The following is a 21,710-nucleotide window of genomic DNA, read 5'->3' as shown; positions in this document are numbered from 1 at the left end:
CAATTTCTACGATCCTGAAATTCGTATAAACTGTGATTGTATCACGGTGATTCTACAGTAATGTCTAGTAAAGAATAATAAAGGAAAACATAGAGTAGAAAGAGAGCAGAGGTAAGTGTGAGCGAAGGCCCTTTGTTGTTTTTTGCTAGCAGTTATTTTAAAAAGAAAAAGGGAGTTAATTTTCAAATTGGTGAGTTCAGGATGTATCTTCCTTTCTGTATCTGTTCTACAGCTGTATGGGATAAATAGTATTGCCACCAGTGCAAAGTCACATATGCAATGCAACTTCAGCTGGTATGCTATCCATAAGTGAGACGAGTCCATTGTTGGGTGCCGCAAATCCCTAACTCATGGCAGAGATGCATGGCATTCTAGAAGTGATCGGGACCATAACATAGCCGGGAAATGACTCCAATGCAGTGACTATGTTAACATAGATATTTAAAAGACCTCCCTCTGGAGGGATGAAACAGGCGCATTCAAAAGGAGGACGTACTGTGGTGGCTTGTGCTTTGGTGGTGCCATGGACAAAAAAATAAAAAAGGCATATTGATCGTTTGGAGTGCTTGTCCTTGGGAATAAATTGATATTGCATGTCGTTTTAGCTAGTTGCTTGCATTTAGCAGATTGTTACGACATCGGATGAAAATCCTACAATATACAGTTGTGCCCAGAAATGTCCAGTTTGATGGCAATTATGGAATAGTTCAGTATTTCAGCAGTTCAATATGTGATATCGTTACGGTGCAAAAGCCATAATTATCTAATTCCTGCGCCTTTCTGTTAGTTTCCTGTGGTCACTGTAGACTTGTTAGAGCAGTTGGGGGTGCTAAGATTATTACAGTTTAGCAAGTTTAAAGCTCACACTTGGTTGGTCATGGACCAGCACTATGTACAGCCGGCCAAATCTTTAGCTGGCGTGCGCGACGGCCGCTTTTTCTGTGCTCCTGCGCTTTGGGACGAATCAAACTTGTGGAAAGCTCAGTATTACGCACGAGCTTAGTGAGCCTGTGCTTAAATTTGATATTTTCGCAAGTTTGCTCAGTCATAAGCTGCAGGAGCACGGAAAACGCGGCCGTCACGCACGCCAGCTAAAGATTTGGCCGACTGTACATAGATGTTCCTCCGTTACGATGTGACATTGCAGGTAACCTCTTCACCACGATTGTTTCCGGTGCATTTATCAGCTGTTAGCCTTGCAATCTGTGTACTTTCGTTGCCATTGTGCGGGTGGATTTTTCTTTTTTTTTTTATTCGAGAAGTGTGCCATGAGGCATAAGTTGAACAAGGGGGAGTGTAATCTGGGATATAGAAAGTTAAGGTGGAGACCAGTTTCGCTGAGGTAGGCGCAGAGGTGGCCAGTGAAGTGATCGTCCATAGTCCACTTTTTTCCCATAAGGCCAGCAGCTCATCTGTTTGCATTTGGCTTGGTATTGTGCAGTTTTTTTCTTGTCTGACAGTAAACATCCAGGGGTAGCCTTTGTACCTTATACAGGATTACCTCGTCAAGTCAACAAGCTAGTCATTATTCCATGGACATGATTCCTTTTTTTTTAAGTTTTTAGTTTTTTTTTTAAGCTGACCTTTTGTGCATTTTTTTTTATATTGAATGTGTAGAATGTTTTGTGTGTGCGTGGTACTTGCGTGGCTGAATGAAAAGATGACTGAACTATGCTGGTCAGGTTCTCCCATTGTCCTTTAGGTTCTTCCATAGCTGATTTGTTGAATGCACTTTTCTTGTCAGCTATTAGTGTTGGGGCCTGCCGGCAGGCCGTTTACAGCTTTTGATGAGCCTGCCTGTGTTGTACACTCGCCTTTGGAGCCAGTGGACAGGGCGTTGTACGCTTCTTGTCATATAGTTTATTAATAAACTTTGATCACTCTTCTTGAGTAACGGACACCACTTGCAATGTTGTGATGAATGCGAGGGAGCGCATGTACATGCACATTGTGTGACAGGCAACGTATGAAAGGGTGTGTTAGGATTAGGGCCGCATTAACTTGAGCAATCATGTTCATATATTTAGGGCATCGTTCTTGTGATCTGCCGCTCATGTCGGCACCTTAATTAATGCACCAGGAGAGGCACACTGTGCCAACATGTTTATCAGCAGATCTTGTGCTCAGTGTTCATATTGGGAAGTGTTCTATTTAATGTACTGCTTTGGTTTTAATCTTTTAATTTTTATTCGCTTGATCAAAGGTTGAAAAACATTGCTGTTTCGTGTTTGTAGTACCTAACGTGCCCACAATGTCTTGTTAACGATTGAATTTGGTGCTCAGCAGCCTTTTTCTCTCGAAATGTCTGCATCTTCGAACTTTCTGACTGTGTGGATGTGATGGACTGGTGGTTGTGTGTGCATAGTGTGTGACTATTTGTCTGTTTGCCTTGGCTGAACTTCTGGACTGCACTGTGTGTATGACGGTTGTGAATGTTCGCTGTGGTTGGACTTTCACTCTGTACTGCTCTTATTCTCCATGGTGTTCGCATCAGGGTTGCGAATGAGCGTGATTGTTGTGCGTGAATGTTGTGGATGATTGAACGTTGGAATGCTTGAAGTACAATAAAAAAAAGAAGATATCTATATTCTGCATTCTGTCCCTTTTTTGTAGCCGTAAAAGGAGGCATGCTTTGGTGTGTGTGCCTCTTTTTTTTTTCTTTCGGTTCTAACTCAGTGCATACTGTGTTTGTCGCAGTTTTTTTTTTCTTTCACATCATTGCAACTTGCTCATTGCAAGTTTTCTTCTATCCACAGTCTATGTGGGCAACACTGTGCAGTGGTTTTTTGCCATTTGTTGCTTTTTTTGTGAAGAGGCGAAGCTTCTCTTGTTTGCCAAGTCTGCTCCACTACATCTCAAGGTTATCCTCTAGAGGTTATCCCGTACGTATTTCATAAGTGTGCAGATACTTTTCTTTGCGAAGCATTGCAGAAGGGGGTGTACCAAGGTAAACAATAGTTAGGCCATTCGAAACAGGAGAGCACTTCATGAGAAACTTTTTAGGTAGGTGTAAGCTGCATAACGTGCAAATTTGATCGTTTAATATCGGCTGCTTGTGTAGCAGCAGAATTTCTTGTTAGATATCCCATATGACATGGCTTGTGTTGAGCATTGGTCAGTTTTCATAATGGTGTTTGGATCGGGCTTGTTTTCACGCAGTGTGCAATTGAACATCGCTGATTCCCTCAGTATTGGAATGCTGAGCCAGAAAATGCCAGAGCATGAAATTGCACTCTTTCCCAAAATTTTTGGGAGTTTTAAAATGCTTTAAAAATGGCACTTTCATATCAGAGTGAAGGGGTTTGGAGGAAGGTAGGGTTGAGTGCAGTTTTCGATGTCAAAAATGAAAGGATGGTGTTTCAACTTTTATACATTAGCATCACAACCTTGTGCAAAATATGAAGGTAGCCTTTTCTGACGGTTTTGAATAAGCATTTGAGCTCATGGTCAGTGCGAGCCTGAAGTAGTATTGTATTGAACTAATATACCAGGTATGGGTCTGGGCTTTTTTAAATTATTTTTTTGTGTGTGAAGGTACTCGTGAATTCTCGTGGGAGAGTGCTTATGAGCAAAAATCTAGTGGTATGCTTGATGTTCTGTCATTGACTGTCTTTTAATCAAGAACTTCTTTTTCTCATTCATTGATTTTTTGCCTTACTCAATTTATTGCTCTTCAGTAATGTCATAATTTTATATTCTAGCCATTCACATATTCTTATTGGTAGATTTTATTGTGGAGTTGATTGCTTACTATAGGCACCCCAGCCAGCATACTATACACTGATTTATTTGTCTACTTAAGTTATTTTAACAGGCTAGCTGACTTTCTCAATCAAAAGGAGGGAATACGGGTTTTCGAAGGGCGCTAACACTTATTACTACAAAAGCATTAGATGTCTTATCGACACGAAAACCCAGTGTCACCCAAAACTTGGCAGCGTTACAAAACTCTCCATTGGTCGAAATGTTGCGACGTCTTAAGAGGCTTGAAAATTCAAAATTCTAACCAGTAACAGGTAGTACCAGGTAGTACTGCTCCAACTGCAAAGAAATGAAATAGAATTGAAATAGAATTGCAATGTTTTTGCATTACTAGCACGCAAGTTCCTTAAGTACCCCCGGAAATTTTGAGACATGACAGTTATTGCCGTGGCAGCCTAAGAGCAGTTGTGATATGAACTTGAGTATTAGCATGCTACAGTAATCGTTGCAGCTCTGTGTACTATGTCATGCAGGCCAAGCTGTTAAAAGGCGAGAAATTGCTTGCTCCTATTACATAATGGCCACCATACGGTTCAGAGGATTTGCTAGGCGTTAAGCATGCATATCGTTTCAACTACCGAGACAGGACTTTCTTAAAATCATGTATACGTCTCTGCTGTCTGATTGTGTCCAGAATAACTACCGTGCTCACTGCTGCCGTCTTCCCCTTCTCCCCCCTTGCAGAGACACACGAGGGCGTCCAGGACATGGCCTGTGACACGTTCATCAAGATAGCGCAGAAGTGCCGCCGCCACTTTGTCCAGGTGCAGGTGGGGGAGGCGGTGCCCTTCATCGAGGAGATCCTGGCCAACATGAGCACCATCATCTACGACCTGCAGCCCCAGCAGGTGCACACCTTCTGCGAGGCGGTCGGCTACATGATCTCCGCACAGGCCGACCAGGCACAGCAGGAGCGGCTTGTGGACCGCTACATGCTCCTCCCCAACCAGGTAATACTACCATCCACCCATAAACACCCATATGGCTACAAAGAGAAGCTAGGCAGCTTTCTCAGAAGCTTGTAACGTGGAGTTTCTCCGCATTACTCCCATATTACTCCCTTATTTCATCATTGGGGAAGCAATAAAAGAATTTACTCCCTTTTAACCCTTATACTACTCTGATACTCCCTTGATTTAGTATTTTGCTTTTTGATTGCTTAATTAAGTCTCTTAACCCTCTTATTACTATGATACTTCATCAAGGGTGTATTTCACTCGCTTATTTCTTATTTACGCTCTTAACCCTCTTATACTATTGTACACCCTGAAGGGAGAATTTCACTCCATTATAACCCTCTTATTACTCTGATACTCCATCAAAGGTGTATTTCAATCACTTATTTCTTAATTCACTCCTCTAACCCTCTTATTACTCTCTGTACACCCTTAAGGGAGTATTTCACTCCATTATTACCCTCTTATTACTCTGATACTCCATCAAGGGTGTATTTCACTCCATTATTTCTTAATTCACTCCCTTAACCCTCTTATACTCTTGGTGCACCCTTAAGGGAGTACTTTACTTTGTTATAACCCTCTTATTACTCCAATACTCTGTCAAGGGTGTGTTTCACTCATTTATTTCTTAATTCACTCCCTTAACCCTTTTATTACTCTTGGCACTCCCCTGAGGGAGTATTTCACTCCATTATGTCTAAATTTACTTCCTTATTTACTTCCTTGTTTGAAACCTGTGGGGGGATTCCTGTTAAAACGCGTCTGGGCCGCCCAACCAGGTCTGGGATGACATCATCAAGCAGGCGAGCAAGAATGTGGACGTGCTCAAGGAGCCCGACGCTGTGCGGCAGCTGGGCAACATCCTCAAGACCAATGTGCGGGCATGCAAGGCCCTGGGCCACCCGTACGTGACCCAGCTGGGCCGCATCTACCTGGACATGCTCAACGTGTACAAGGTGATGAGCGAGAACATCAGCGCAGCCATCGCGCTCAACGGCGAGGGGGTCACCAAGCAGCCCCTGATCCGGGCCATGCGCACCGTCAAGAAGGAAGCCCTCAAGCTCATTGCCGGCTGGGTGTCCCGCACCAACGACCCCAAGATGGTGCTCGAGAACTTCATCCCCCCGCTGCTCGATGCCGTGCTGCTCGACTACCAGCGGTGCGCCGTGCCGGCGGCCCGAGAGCCGGAGGTGCTCTCAGCCATGTCCATGATCGTCCACCGGTTAGAGGTGAGCGACTCTCACGCATTCTTCTTCCTGTTTTCTTCTCTCCTGCTCTTCCTGTCTCTCTTATGTCTCATATTTTATTATGCATGATTCATTCCTTTCTTCTTTCGCCTTTTTATTCTCCTTCTTTTTGCATTCATTTAAAGCGCGTTGCCCTTGGGTACGATGTCAAGCTGAGTGGGTTCTTGGATGCTGAAGCTAGTGAATTTTTCTTCATGCACCTGTCTTAACCAAAGGTTGCAGTTTGCTGACCAGTTTAGAGTTCCTCCTGAACAAGCATGGCAGGCTCTTTTAAATTTTCTCTTGTAATTTTTTGTGTCACTGTCTGAAATCAGTGAGACACACACATTACATCATCCAACAAAGGCTGTACGGGGACTAGTTGGTGTAGCATTCTGTTTGGCAAAATGTTTTGCGTGCTGTCCGGAAAGTGAATCTCTGAAGAGTGCGCGCTTTTTACTAAATGGAGAGTTCTGCGAACCTTTCTACTAGGGAGAAAGTTTAGAAACGCCTGTTTAAAAGCTCAGAGTGACGGGATTTGCAGACGCAAGGTCCTATACCTTAGAAAGCCGAGCACGAAGCCAGGGGATAACCTTGTACCCATTTGAAGAAACTTAAAAAGATAATTTTTTTTTATTTTGTTATTAATTCTTCCAGTAGTCTTACGGGAGCTTGCTGTGTGGTATATGTTTTTGGTTGGTTTGTGTTTTGGCAGGCATCTTGTGCCAATGCATACCAGACATGTGGCATTTCTGCAGCTTCAAGAGTGTAATGAGAACTTTCATATGAAATTTGCTTTTTTTTTTTTCTTTGAGCCACCCAAAGTCGCTGGCCAAAGCAGAGTATCATGATGAGATATTCAGATCTCCTGCCACTTCTGTACCGTGGATGTTGGGCACCCTTTGTGCAGTGCCGTGTATGAAAAGATGCAAAAATTTTGGAATCAAGCGCCTGTTGTAGGTGTCTGAGCGGGTGACATGCTGTTACCATGATGAACTTTAAAACTCTACATGTATGAACTGGAAGGCAGACTTGGGGTGACCAGGATTATTGTTTTTCAACTTAAATGACAGAAGCACCATCACACTATATTTCAATAATTGTAGCATTAGAATTGGAGGCAAGGTAGCATTGTTAATGTTCACCTGTTTTCTTCTTTTCAATGCAAAGATGCTTGCATACTGGCTTGTCATTAATAGCAAAGTGCAATTATTATGCCTTTGTGCTCTGAAGCTCATTATGGCTGGTTTAAAATGGGCCCTTATATATTGACTCATCTCATCGATTCTTGCATCTTTGTGCAGGGTTTCATCACATGCGAGATTCCGAAGATCTTTGATGCTGTGTTTGAATGCACGTTGAGCATGATCAACAAGGTAAGAACTTGATTTGATGCATGCTCTGCTGGCACATCATTGTTGTTCACCTTTTGTGGCACAGTCCTTCTCTGTCCTGGTGCATCATTGGATATTGTGTCAGTGTTAAATTTGTCACCCAGTGTCAGACCATTGTTTGCATTGTACCTTTAGCCACACTTTGTAAAAAATTAACCATTTGGTGCCATTGGTTTGCAATGGCTAATTATAGTTTGTGCTTGGCTGGTTATCTCCGTGGTTTGTGAAGTGCTTGTTGTGCACAGTTTAATGTCTTTGACGTCTAGCCTGGCACCTAAGGCAAAAGAAGAACTGTCAAGGAAATTGTATTTCCACTTGTAAATACTATTTCATGCTTAAGATTGTCATTGTTGCTCAAACTGACATCTGAATTTCACTCAAAGGCTTGTCAAAATCTACTCATTTCTCTTTTGGTGTGCAACACTGTGGGAGCTGTGCAGTTAGTGCGTATAGTTAAGATTTATGACTCTTACAGCAGTCACACCTACTTTTTGAGGCCTCAATGAAAACATGGCATGACATAAAACAAAATGCTAGTCATTGCATGTGCTTGCAACACATTGTACAAACATCCTTTCTTTTTGTTCTGTGCTTGTGCCTTGATGGCGCTCTACTTTTTGAATGTGAATAGGCGTACAGTTACTAGTATGCCTCTTGGACGAGATGCGAACACGTTAGGATGTGCAGTGCTGAAATGATTTTCGTGGTACACCCTGTCCAAATTTAAAAATTGCTTCTAATGATTGCATCATAGAGTGGCCTATAATTGATGTCTTATCTTTTGGACCTGGGCTTTGTAATCATTTTATCATTGGGAAACCTCAGTGGCTTACCAAAGGTAGTGAGGAACCTTACATGTCTTTGCTTCCGTCCTTGCCAGCCTGACGTGGATGTGAAACTGAGCACGCAGACACTCAGCCTCTTGAGGAAAATGAACAAGTTCAATTCACTTAATTAATATTGTCTGCCTGAATAGTGGTACAGTCTTAAGAAGTGATTACAGTATGATTAGTTTCCAAATGAAGCGGAGAAAATAAAGATGGGGCGGTTTAGGCATGCACCAGTTTGGTTGCCTAGGGGGAAACCAAAAAGCACTTGAAAGAGGCAAAGGATTCTACGGAACTTAGTTTGAGAATCCCTGTGACTTTGATAAGTTGTGACGGTACGGCGAGGACTTCACACCATTAAAATAACTTTAAAAGTGATTTCATGGAAGCCTTTCGGGATATTTAGGCCTACCATTTATAATTAAATAAAGTGGCAGTTGTTTTTGTTTCAAAAGTGGCGCTAGAATTCCGTGCCCAGTTTTTTGTGGCTGCAGATGTTTGTTGTCACACGAAGCTGACGAGAGATGCCCTCTGTTGACAGGACTTCGAAGAGTTCCCAGAGCATCGGACAAACTTCTTTCTCCTCCTCCAAGCTGTCGTCACTCATTGTTTCCCCGGTGAGTCGTCCGTGCACTTCGGTGTAGCTGGGAGCATTGTTGCACGTTTTTCTCACCTTTATTTATTGGTCCACTTTCCTGTAATGTAGCCTAACTTGAGGGGACAAAACAAACTCAAAGTACAAACACATGAGTCGCAACCAGCTCCATGTAGCGCTTAAGGGGGGATGAGGGTCTTGAAAACTTTTTTTTTTATTTGTTAACATATCTTTCTGAAACTTAGCACCTGGGTGTATCATTGAATGCTGATTTCGAATATGCATTTACATTTCAAATATCTCAGCTGGAAGGAAATATATGGCAGAATAAAATATCCTAATTAGGTCATTTCTTACGGGCCTTTTAAGTAATTTATCAGTTAAATAAACATTTTTAAAGAATAAGCAGACATTTGCAAAGGCGCAGTGCACATCCTAAAGCTAACAGAATGTCTACAAACTAATTTTGTTGATCATAAATAAACAACAAAGTTGGAAAGAAAAAATGACGTCGCAGTAATTAGCCCACACTTGGCCTAATTGCTCATATATCATGTTTAAAGGAAGAAAGAAAGCTTTAGGATGTGCTTTGGGCCTTTGCAATTGTCTGCTTATTCTTAAAAAAGCATTCTTTAAGTGATAAATTACTATAAAGGCCCGTAAGAAATTACCTAATTTGAATGTTATTTTGTGATATACCGTATTTACCCAATTCCAACGCGCACCTTTTTTCGGGGAAAATACGTCTCAAAATCGCATGCGCGTTGGATTCGAATGCAAACCGAAACTGCCCCATAGCTGCCCATTGTCATCGCCATTATACGATATGGGAGCTCACTAACTGCTGGCAAGCATGGGAGACTCGTTTGCTCGTCGTTTTCTGCGTCGCAGGAGCCGTTTTCAACCGGTGTGGCGCTTGTCATTGGTCGCGTGCTCAACGACCACGTACACGGCGACGGTATCCCGTGCACTGCCGCGGGCGGACGCCTCATCACTGCCGTTGCGCGATCGAGATACGCGGCTCGAAGAATATGTTGATGAAACAACGGTTGTCGGCAACGCGTCATTTCGGCGGTAAAGTTCCAAAAACGATGAGACTCCTTTCTGCTTTGCGGCCGATTCTCTGACAGAGATAACATCGTCCGCAGGCGGGGCACGCCGCGCCGCTGACGAGGTCGTGCATCATGCCGATCTCACAGATAACAGCGCTTCCGCGCTCGTTTTTAGGCTTGTTTTGGCCGCCGAAGATCTTTATCTTTCGCTCAGATGCACTGACGAAGTCATGGATGCTCCGCAAGAAGCTTGAAGGATCCAAATGGTGCATCGCCGTTGCCGTAGTTACGCCTAGCAGCAGACGAACCTCCCGTAGCCGGAGATCCCCGCTTGCGCTTGGGGCGTCTTCCTTTATACTGATGCTTTGTAAGGAACTTGCGTGAACGAAAATCTCGTTTCTCAGTCACATCCATAGCGGAGAAAGGAGAAAAACCCGGGCAGAAGCGTTGGTTCACGTCTCGGTGGCGGCAGAACGAAGAAAGAGCGTCTGCGCCCGACCGTGGAATGCTCGTAGCCAATGGAAGGGCTCCGATCGTACCACGTGATTTGAAGGGCCAGTCGCGACGCTCGACTCGGGCGCGACGATCTTTTTTTTTGTATTTTTATCAAGAATGCGCCGCTGCCGAAGTGGCTTCTCGCAGAAGATGGTAGGCCTACTTCCCCGCGAATATTCAAGAGCGGGCGACGCCGTGGAGCGAAATGCCGCGTTCCCGAAATTCGGTCAAATTTGCACTTTCGCGAGCCACCGCGAGTGCTTTAATTGCATTTTTTACTAACTTCCCATTGATTATCGGCTTTGATTTTTTTACACATAAAAGAAGAGGCTTGGGGGAATTCAAAACGCAAGAAAATACAAAATCGACTTAACGAAAAAAATCGCGGTTTTTTCACCCGCATCTCTCCTTAAAATATAAAAAGGTTGCAAATTATTTTCATTCGTGGAAGTCACATGCACGTTAGAAGCGGGGCTTGTAGTTTTTTTTTTTTCATTACCAATATCAGGCGCGCGTTAGAATCGGGGCTTGAATTTTTTTTTTTTTGGTGCCGTAAATTGGGTGCGCGTTGGAATCGGGGGCGCGTTGGAATTGGGTAAATACGGTATTTTCTTCCAGCTGAGATATTTGAAATCTAAATGCATATTTGAAATCAGCATTCTATGATACACCTGCGTGCTAAGTTTCAACAAGTTATGTCGAAAAATAATAAACAAGTTTTCAAGACCCTCATCCCCCCTTATTTAACTTACAATCCCTTGATGAAGATTTTTTACTCTTGGCTGAGGTTTGAGCCCTACAGGGTCTTGAATAGGGTCAGTCTGGTGTTAGCTGCAAAATGTTGCTTCACGGAAGCAGAACTACTGGGCTTAATATTAAACAAGATAAAAGTTATCTCAGACCATTGGGTTATATTTCACTGTAGTTTTGCTGCGGCAGTGTTACCAAGTCTTAGGATGGCTCTGTGGCTGATCTATTCAGTACGGTAGCGTCTAGTCTACATTTGCCAAGATTACCCAGTTAGGCCTTGAGTGGGGTTTGCCTGTCCTCCCCCTCTTTCTCATTTGCCCTTTTCGGTTTCCCTCCGCAGCATTGTTGAACATCCCCGCAGCGCAGTTCAAGCTCGTGTTAGACTCCATCATCTGGGCTTTCAAGCACACCATGAGGAACGTGGCCGACGTTGGTGAGTGGATCAGTGCGTCTAACTAGGAATAGCCCTTGGCTCGCTGTTCTTGACCTGTCTTGTGACAGCAGGCCTGACATGTGGCTGAAACATTCATGCAGGTTTGTGAGGTTTTAATAATGATAGCGGTAACCGCATCGTCTCGTGTGTGCGTTTCCTCTGCAGGCCTGCAGATTCTCTACCAGCTGTTGCAGAACATTGGGCAGGAAGAGGTGGCATCGCAGAGCTTCTACCAGACATACTACACGGATATCATGCAGCATCTCTTCTCGGTGGTGACGGACACTTCTCACACAGCCGGTGCGTATTGTGGCTGGATGTGCGACTGGGGACACTTGGCAGCGTGAAAAGTCCGCAGTTTTTAATGGCGTGCGGTTTTTGCATGATTAGTTCGAAAGGGCAATGCTCAACGGGAAAAAAAAAAAAATGGATGAAATAGCCTAGGAAGCTTACTGTATGTTGAGGCCAAGCCCGTTGTGCTCTAAGCGGTGCGGGCCGGGCTCTATTATTTTACTTTCCTTTTAGACAGCCCACCCTAACATATGTATGTTGAGGCCAATAGAAGGGGCCCCACCCGCACTGCTAGTGTCTCACAGGTTGGAAGGAAACGTTCATAGTTGAAATCCGGAACACTGAGGCATATTGCAATCGCATTGATAGCATGGCTGCAGCAGTAGCCACTGCCATGTTTGTTATTACTCAAGTGACACCGGAATGCATGGAAGCACCCACCTTTTCCTATGTGTCCGCCGCCGCGGTGGCTCAGCGGTTATGGTGGTCGGCTGCTGACCCAAAAGACGCGGGTTCGATCCCGGCCGCGGCGGCTAGAATTTCGATGGAGGAGAAATGCTAGAGGCCCGTGTACTGTGTGATGTCAGTGCACGTTAAAGAACCCCAGGTGGTCGAAATTTCCGGAGCCCTCCACTACGGCGTCTCTCATAGCCTGAGTCGCTTTGGGACGTTAAACCCCATAAACCAAACCAAACCTTTTCCTATGTGTCCCCTCTCTCGGTGTGCCCAGCCACCGTTGGCCTAGGAAATGGACTGTTGTCTTAAACCTTGCGTCATTGGCACTCTCAGCTTTCCCTGCTACCACTTTATGTCGGGTGACGGCGCCGTAATCATGCAAGCGACCTAATGGTGGCGATGAGTGCACAATACTTGTTCTGTGTGTTCTTTGCTGTGCTTTGCACTGTATTTTGATCTGGGTTGTTCTAGTGCCACTGGGAGACTGCTGTGTTTCCAGCAAAAGGCAATGATTCTGCTGGAGCGTAGTTCATGTTACTGCCCTGAAACCTTCCTCGGATTGGCCAAATTTTGAGTAGCGCATCTGAATGGCGAACTGCTCACTGGTCTCCAGCACAGTGTGTGCTTCAGGTCTGGTGTTGTCTGAGAGGGTGGTGCCATTTTTTGCGGCTGATCCACATGAGTGATTGTACAAATCATTGATTACCCATAGAGTGGAATACAGTCGCCGACCGATTTTTCGGACTCGGCAGGACCTGAAAAATGGTTCGAATAATCGAACAGTCCGAAAAATCCGTGAACTTAAAAAAAAAAACGAACTTTTCAGCGAAAAACCGGCTTTCAAAATCGCGAAAATCGCCGCTCCCCATGTTCCGCCTACAAGCGATAATATTACACTCCGAGTCATAACCGTGCTTTCTTCATGTCCACAGCCTATCTCATCATGATACCAGATAGTAGGGCGCAAATTTCCGGAGCCCTTCACTACCACTACGGCGTCCCTCATAGCCTGAGTTGCTTTGGGATGTTAAACCCCCATAAACCAAAACCAAGATAGTGCGGCGCAAAGGGCGCGCGATCGCATTGATAACGGTACAGCGGGACAGCTGCAGCGTCCGCCGCGGCTTGGACGACGCACCCCGCGGTGCGTGAACTTAAAAAAAAGCTTTTTTGCGTAAAACCGGCTTTCAAAATAGCGAAAATCGCCGCTCCCCATGTTCCGCCTACAAGCGATAATATTACACTCTATCTGAGTCAAAGCCGTGCTTTCTTCATGCCCGCATCCTATCACACCATGATACCAGATAGTGCGACGCGGCCGCGGTCATGCCGCGAATGAATGCACTCGCTGCGCGAAGCAAGAACAGTCGGTTTGCATGGGGCAATAACGTTCGCGAAGACCGCGCGGTAACCCATGGGTAACCCGCGGGAAGACGCGAGCGGGAGCGAGCGCCTCCGACTGCAGTCCCACCCTCGCCCCCGTCTACGGCGTTTGCTGTCCCGCTGTACCGTTTTCAGTGCAATCACACGTCCTTTGTAGGCCATCTAGAGAGCATCTCATATCTCGATGATAGAGAACAAATAGCCAAACCTATCCAAGCCAGTCCGACTGCGCCCGCCGAGCCGATTCCGTTTAAATCCAAGATGGTGCCTTTCGCGGTGGTGGCAAACGGTTTGGTAGTGACAGTGATACCCGCTCGCGTCTACATTAGGCCGAAATAACAAATTTTCGGTTGAAAAACGATCACTGCAATATTGTTGGCGTCTATTTTAATCCGAAAATTCGAACATTTAGACTCCGCAAAGTCCGAAATATCGGTCGTGAAAATGTACACGTTCCTATGAGGTGCACAACGGTTCCTCAGCGAAGTCCGGAATATCGCGCTAGTCCGAATTATTGGAGTCCGAAATATTGCTCGGCTACTGTAGATTGGTTTGGTTTATTGGGGTTTAACATCCCAAAGCGACTCAGGCTATGAGGGACGCTGTAGCGAAGGGATCCGGAAATTTCGACCACCTGGGGTTCTTTAACGTGCACTGACATCGCACAGCACACGGGCCTCTAGAATTTCTCCTCCATCGAAATTTGACTGCCACGGCCGGTATCGAACCTGCGTCTTTCGGGCCAGCAGCCGAGCGCCATAACCACTGCACCACCGTGGCGGATCTAGTGGAATAGAATTCGGCGTAAAAGACTGATTGCAATCAAAGTGTGACAAAATGGCAAATCTTCTCTTCTTTTTCATCACCACCGACAATTCTTGACTGTCATTACGGGTGTCCATCAAATATGATGAGGGAATGTTTCTGCCATATGAGCGGAGAGGGATCTTAGGTGGGAATTTGGCCTGAGCTGAGGCCTTGCAGAAAACCAAAGTAATGTTCAACAGCCTAGCAAGGGAACAGCAGTTCGCCATTGGTAGCGAGGTGCTGGAAGTAGTAAGAGAATATGTCTACTTAGGGCAGGTAGTGACCGCAGATCCGGATCATGAGAGGGAAATAACTAGTAGAATACGAATGGGGTGGAGCGTGTATGGCATTTTCACTCAGATCATGAATGGCAATTTACGAGCATCCCTCAAGAGAAAAGTATACAACAGCTGTGTCTTACCGGTACTCACCTATGGGGCAGAAACGTGGTGGCTAACAAAGAGGGTTCAGCTTAAGTTAAGGACAATGCAGCGAGCTATGGAAAGGAAAATGATAGGTGTAACGTTAAGAGGGCGGAGTGGGTGAGAGAACAAACGCGGGTTAATGACATCCTAGTTGAAATCAAGAGGAAGAAATGGGCTTGGGCAGGGCATGTAATGCGAAGGCAAGATAACCGCTGGTCCTTAAGGGTAACGGAGTGGATTCGAAGAGAAGGCAAACGTAGCAGGGGACGGCAGAAGGTCAGGTGGGCGGATGAGATTAAGAAGTTTGCAGGGATACAGTGGCGGCAACTGACAAAGGACAGGGTTAATTGGAGAGACATGGGAGAGGCCTTTGCCCTGCAGTGGGTGTAGTCAGGCTGATGATGATGATGATGAGGCCTTGAGGTGACTCTCCTTCCCTCTTTTGCAGGCCTGTCCATGCAGGCGACCATCCTGGCCTACATGTTCAGCATAGTGGAGGCCAACAAGGTCACGGTGCCCCTCAACCCGACCATGCAGGCCAACGGCACCACCAACGTGGTCTACGTGCAGGACTTTGTGGCCAACCTCCTCAAGACTGCCTTCGGCCACCTCTCCGAGTGAGTCCTTCGGTCTTATAGGGGGTCCACATTCAGTGTTCGATCTCAACCGAGTCTGTGAACAAGAGGTGCAAAAGTAGTGTGCGGATCTTGTGATGCGATATTTGGCCAAATTCACTTGTCGCCTGATGGAAGAAGGGACGGGGATTTGATGTTCTCCGGAAATTTTTCTTGTGTTTTTGAGGCTGAATATTTATTTATTTATTTATTTAATTATTGAATCTTGCAGCCCCCCCGCGGGCATTGTGTAAGGGGGGGGGGGGCTACGATATCAAAAAGGATTTCAGTAACAAGAGGCAAACACTGGGTATATCAGTTTCAAAACGGAACAGAATTCACAAGAACTAACAGAAATATACATTGTACCTACACAGCGCAATACATACAGGTGCATACATACATATACACAGAAACATAAGGCTAACATGGTAACACATGTACGTTGTACAAAATAACACATGTACGTTGTGCTAGCAGTACAACTTCAACACATGTTCACGGGATGACGCAGGCTTAGATAACGGTGCAATTGCAACAGGAAGATCATTCCAGAAAGAAATGGCACGAGGAAGTGCAGATGAATTGAACGTTTTTGTACGGCCGAAGATGCGAGAAAAACTAAGATGATTATGCAAGCGTCGAGACTTCCGCAGTGGATTGCTGAGTGGCAGAGGTGTTTGTTTCAAGGATTCTGGGCTTGATTACCCTACCCCTGGTTGATACGGTCCATTTAAATACTGCGGTTTAAGATTCATTGTGTCATAGGAGCACATGCCTCTCGGGAAGTCTTGACGTAACGAAGTTTCTGTATCCTGGTATGAGTTCCCGTTGTGTCCTCATTTTCTTGATCAGATAAGCGGTTGTCATGGCAGGCGCCTTTGCTTGATACCATAACATGTTCCTCACAGTCTTTGTGATAATGTGCAATTGTTGTCGCAACAAACAATTTATTTTCAGTGGAGGTGCGCCGACCTTCAGTGTGCAAAAAGTGACAAGAGGAAAGGGAAAGGCGCGAAGACGCTGAAATAAAAATTTTAACTCTGCTTCTACAAAGTGCGTTTAAAAAATTATTGCTGGGGGATGTTTGTGAAGTGGCATGCTATAACATCCCAGGCATACTGGAGCACCTTTCGGGACCCTTTAACTATCTGCCGACATAATGGCATGCTAGTCGACTGACTGTTTTACAATTTCTGAAATTCTGACTGTGTAAATGGAAGGGAAAAGAAACAAACTGGGCTGTTTTCAGATGAAGCTGCTAACAGGGTGTCTAATCTAATCACTGCAGTGCCCAGGTGAAGATCACAGTTCAAGGTTTCTTCAACCTTAACCAGGACATTCAGGCTTTCAAGGAGCACCTGCGGGATTTCCTCGTCCAAATAAGAGTGAGTTGCACCATTATCTTTTACACAGCAGTGGGTAAGTGTTTGCACTTAGCTCGAGAAAGTTATTTTATGTTGTCCACAGCTCTGCTAGTTCGCTGGACACTGGCTGTCACCTTCGTTATTCCAAGCTAGTTCAGTTGGGTTTGGCTGTAGGCGTTAGTAGATACAGACCAGTGCAGTAAAAACCGATTGATTCAGATTTTATTGGGACCAGAAAATGTCCAAATTAACCAAATGTCGAATTATCGAAGGCACTGAAGCGAACAGCTGTCTGAGATCAATATACCCTTACTTCTTGGAAACACTCTTGATTCCTTCATGTGGGACATTTCTGCGCTAATAATTGTTTTTTACAGTTCTGGCAAATGATGCAGTTAATTCAGGCTGTCGGATCAGTTAAAGTGCTGCATGACAACAGTCATTGATTAAGCTCTTTTGTCATGCTGGCATTAAGTCAAACTCTTACAAGCATCTGATGCCATAGACTTACATAGGCATTAGCCGGGACACTGCTTCTAGTTTGTATTATCTGGATTTCCGAATTAACAGGGGTAAAAAAAAACGAGATTTCAGTGCACTTGTAAACTGCGCTGATGATGTGTCCAAACCATTTCTTTTTTGCTGTACGTTTCTTTTTATAACTGTGCTTTGTAGAAAAGTATTTGCTGTTAGATTAAACTACCTCCATTTTTGCTCAAAAGTATTCAGTTTACTAGTGATTTTTGTTATTTGTGTTTAGTTCGCAGCCAAAATTTGATATTTGCATGAGGCTAATGAAAAATTTTCAAGGCAAGCTGTAGCAATGTCCTGGCACATACTGGGGTTTGTAATACATTAAGATGTCATGTGACCATATCACTGCACGGTCAATTTTCTTTCATTAGTGAGCTGCACTATTTTCAAGTCACAATATTATTTCCGATGTAGATGCTGGGAGAAAGGCATTAAAAGCCCCAGTGCAGGCGATTTACTAATGGACACGGAATCAATCACCTGCGGCTACTGTAGGTTTGGTGAGATCTAAGTATTGGGAGAGTAAAATCTCGAAATTGATATCATCAGTAAACAAACCAAATCTTGACATTGAACCACGGGAAGTGCAGTTATGAGAATGTATTTACGGCTGACGGGAATTGTTTCTATTGTTTCTCAGTGTTTCCAGTGTACAATGGATGACTTGCACAATGGAGTAGAATGACTATCACCCAAAATTGATCACGTTGTACACAATGCAGCTCAGCCTGGGGATTTTTGTGAAATCTTTCCGTTGACCGTTCTTCGATTGAGCTCGGGCTTTTTTCCTTTCCTCCGCAGGAGTACACAGGCGAGGACGACAGCGACCTGTTCCTCGAGGAACGGGAAGCGGCCCTGAGGCAGGCGGAAGAAGAGAAGCGCAAGATCCGCATGCTCGTCCCCGGAATCCTCAACCCACACGAGATTCCCGAAGAGATGCAGGACTGAGTTGCTGATGTATTTATATAGCCTCTCGTCCATCTATTTTTTTTTTTTCCCTCTCCTGTCTCTGCCCCTCCCTCCACTCATTAGTTCCTGTTCCCTGCCTACTCTTTTAAGTCTTCAGTCTTTCCTGGGGGGCACCGTTCCTCCTCGTGCCTCGTTGCGTCTTTCGGCGACTCCCCCCCGCTGAGCTTTCACACCTTTCCGAGCATTGGACTTTTTTTTTTTTTTCCGCGTCCTTCATTTCTCTCTGGTTTGTGGGTGTAGTCCGCACTTTTGGTCGAGGTTAGTGGTGGTCATCGGTCGCACTGCCGCCTGAATTGCGCAGCTCCTCACGTGACGCCATTTCTAGGCACGTGCTTTGCTTATTGCGGGGTTCCCCTTTTAAGGGGGGACGAGGGCCTTAAAACTGACCTTTTTATTTGTGACTAGAATCTCATGAAAGTTTGCACACAGATGCGTTCTTCTCTTCCGATTTCAAAAGTGTAGTTATAATTGAGCTGGTGGTCTTAGATCAAAAGTTATCTTAAATTCTAGAGTGTAATTAGGTAATCTCTTACGCAGCTTTAATGAACTTTCTCATTGCATTTTGTTGCTTTTAATTACATGAATTGATAGCCAGCGTATTCCCATACCCGATGACATTCGTACTTTGTTTGGGCCACGTATTAATAGCCATTTACAATTCGCTTAACGAGTTGCAGTGCAAAATACTGTGACCTTTTACTATCAACATAGTATATCAGGATGACATGGCTTTAGAGAAAAACGAAGAATGTCACCGGGTATGGGAATTCTCTGGCTATCAATTCATGTCATTAAAAGCAACAAAATGCAATGAGAAAGTTCATTAAAGCTGCATAAGAAATTACCTAATTACAATCTAGACTTCGTAAGATTTAAGACTGCCAGCTCAATTATGATTACATATTTGGAATTGGAAGAGAAAAATTACATCTGTGTGCAAAATTTCATCAGGTTCCAGCCATAAATAGAAAAGTTAGTTTTAAGACCCTCGTCCCCCCTTAAAAAAAGACAACATTCGGTAGCGTACACACTCGCACACCCACTGTGGAGGACAGATTTATAGTCTGGGCTGCCGTTAGGGTGGGCCATTCCTTTACCTTTTAAAAACGCCGACGACGTTGTGATCCTCACATCCACCCACGCTTTCGAAGCAGTGGACGCAAATAATTCCCTCTCGTATTTGTTGGCAGTCTCTCTCGACACGCATGCAAGAAAGGATAGCCCGGTTTGACTAGAGAGTTTGATGCAATTGGTTCCGAGTGCCGTGTTCGTGGTAGCATCATTGCGTTCGTAAAGCTCCGAACTGATGAGCGGCTGGGGCAGTTAGAGCAAGTGTCGTAGGAGCCTAGTGCAGAAGGGGGGTGGTCCTGTGTGTGTGTGTGGTCACTGCAACAAGTACCAAGGAGAAGGAGACGCGCTTCTTTTTACCGCCGCACTCGTATGGCAAGGATTGGCCTGTGTGGGTGGCGTGCGTGTGGGTGGTTGAATGGTGTGGTGCGTGCTGGTTTGTGTGAGTGGTGTCGCCGCCTCGACGTTGCCTCCGCGTCGTATCGACGTCTCAACCGCAGTCGGGACCGGCGAAGACTGGGAAGTTGTCGGCGATGGCACTCGTCACCACCGAGCTTGACCAATGTTCAGCGCTGGAGATTTTCGGCACCTACCTGTGGGGAGTGATGCAACAAGCCTTTCAAGCTTGCTTCTTTGTACCTCTGTCCCCTTCCTTTCTTTCTTTTCTGTTCTTACGAGTACCAGCTTGCCACCTATCCAACAACGCTGGTACTGACTGCATTTTTACAATATTGCCCTTGTGGGGCAGCATTCTAAGACGTGTCTTTCTCTGGGTTCCTTGTTCTTTTTTTTTCTCTCTCTCTCTCTCAAAGTGGTAGGTTTACAGCAAGTTCCGTGCGCTGTGGTTCATGTGCCCCCGTTTGTTGGGCATTGCAGAGTCTATTTGTCGTGCGCATATATATATATATATAAATATTTGTCCCTTCCCTCTCTGTTTCTCCCCTCTCTCTCTTTGTTCTTTTTGTTGTGCAGGTTTTCACCTATTTATTTTGGAACAACTCTTCGTTAAAGTCTGTCGTTAGAGTCAGCTGAAGTCAGTCACACAGCTTATTTGTTTTTTGCGTATTTGTTGAGGAAATTTTTTTTCGTCTCCTGCATCCCTCAAGCACACAGGGGCTTGTGCCTGGAAGGCTTTATTTTTTAGTTGTTTTTTTTTTTCATAACAGCGACACCATGGTTGTGCTGGTTTTGGTTATGACTTCAGTGTTCTCTGGTGAGAGGGAAGTTTGCGAAGCTTGAGGAAGATGTTCCAAGGCAAAGGAAGAGGAGAAGCGTTGCTTTCGCTGCCAGACTCTTCGTGAAGAGCGCCGATGCAAGCAGCAGCAGCAGCATCCCGAGACGGAGCTGGAAGCTTTGTGGAAGCACCCTTGAGGAAGATGGAAGGCGACGGAGCAAGGCTCTTTTTGCACATGGGTCACCACCTTTCATGTGAAGCGGATGATGGAGAGAGAACGCCCGTGTGAATGTGCGTGTATTGAGGCGGCATTGGGCGGATTTTTTGCACATGCCATGCGTGTGTGTGCGTGTGCGTGCTTCATTCCCCGTTCCCCCCCTTTTTTTTTTCTTCAGATTATTACCCCCTCCTCTCCTCCGATGACGGAACGTTCAAAAAACAAAGAAAAACTGCTGGTGTGTGTATGTGTTCAAATTCTGGAGCATGGTTGGTGTTGTGCATTGGTGTGTGCTTGATTGGACAGATACGATCATTGTGAGATTAAGTGTGGATGTATATGTTGAAGCAGTTTGTATCTTGTGTTCTGTCGAAGGATGCATCTTTTTTTTTTTTTGTCTTCATATTATATTGTAGAAGACTGGAGAGCAAAGATAAAAGGAAACAGTTGTTTTCTGAAGGAATAAATGAGTGTTTTTACATAGTTCGCACTGTGTAGTGTGCAGTATGTTTTTTTTTTTCCGAGTGAACCGGACTTCCGTACTGGAAGCGTGTTTTGCTTCTAGGTCCATCTGAAACAATAGAAAGTTTCACATCTGGATTCGTATTGTGTTTTTTGGGAGCGTCTCATTGGTGAGAGCAATTTCGCAATGCTAAACATCTTAAATTTTTGGCAACATACACGAGCTTCCTGCTGCTGGCAAAAGCAAGCCATTAGAATATCGTTTTTCTTCACTCTTGATTTATCATTAACTGGTAATGGTGTCTCATTATCTCGGAAGTCATATAAACCATGCTGCTGTCTTGTCTTCCTGCAACTGATTGTGAACAAGATGGAAGTGATTATAAGAGGGTGACAAGTAACGACTGCTTTATTGCGATATCTGTTAGCATCTACTTGAGTGAGTAGTGT

The 21,710-nt window shown here is 44.9% G+C and overlaps 1 protein-coding gene across 1 annotated transcript in view; it reads left to right on the top strand.

Moving 5' to 3' along the window:
- emb (exportin-1 emb) overlaps positions 1–21,284 on the top strand; it is a 44,828-nt gene extending 23,544 nt beyond the window's left edge. Inside the window, exons 14-22 of the mRNA XM_089560389.1 lie at positions 4,447–4,712; positions 5,501–5,950; positions 7,252–7,323; positions 8,710–8,785; positions 11,401–11,493; positions 11,659–11,793; positions 15,304–15,472; positions 16,761–16,857; positions 18,172–21,284. Of these exons, the coding sequence (XP_089416515.1) occupies positions 4,447–4,712; positions 5,501–5,950; positions 7,252–7,323; positions 8,710–8,785; positions 11,401–11,493; positions 11,659–11,793; positions 15,304–15,472; positions 16,761–16,857; positions 18,172–18,318 (1,505 nt within the window). The 3' untranslated portion in view covers positions 18,319–21,284. The remainder of the gene's footprint in view (positions 1–4,446; positions 4,713–5,500; positions 5,951–7,251; positions 7,324–8,709; positions 8,786–11,400; positions 11,494–11,658; positions 11,794–15,303; positions 15,473–16,760; positions 16,858–18,171) is intronic.
- Positions 21,285–21,710: the final 426 nt, after the last annotated feature.

This window comes from Amblyomma mixtum, chromosome 9 (genome assembly GCF_055824585.1).
Source record: "Amblyomma mixtum isolate Tamu chromosome 9, ASM5582458v1, whole genome shotgun sequence".
Lineage (NCBI taxonomy): Eukaryota > Metazoa > Arthropoda > Arachnida > Ixodida > Ixodidae > Amblyomma > Amblyomma mixtum.
This window is presented reverse-complemented; position numbering and strand designations above follow the sequence as displayed.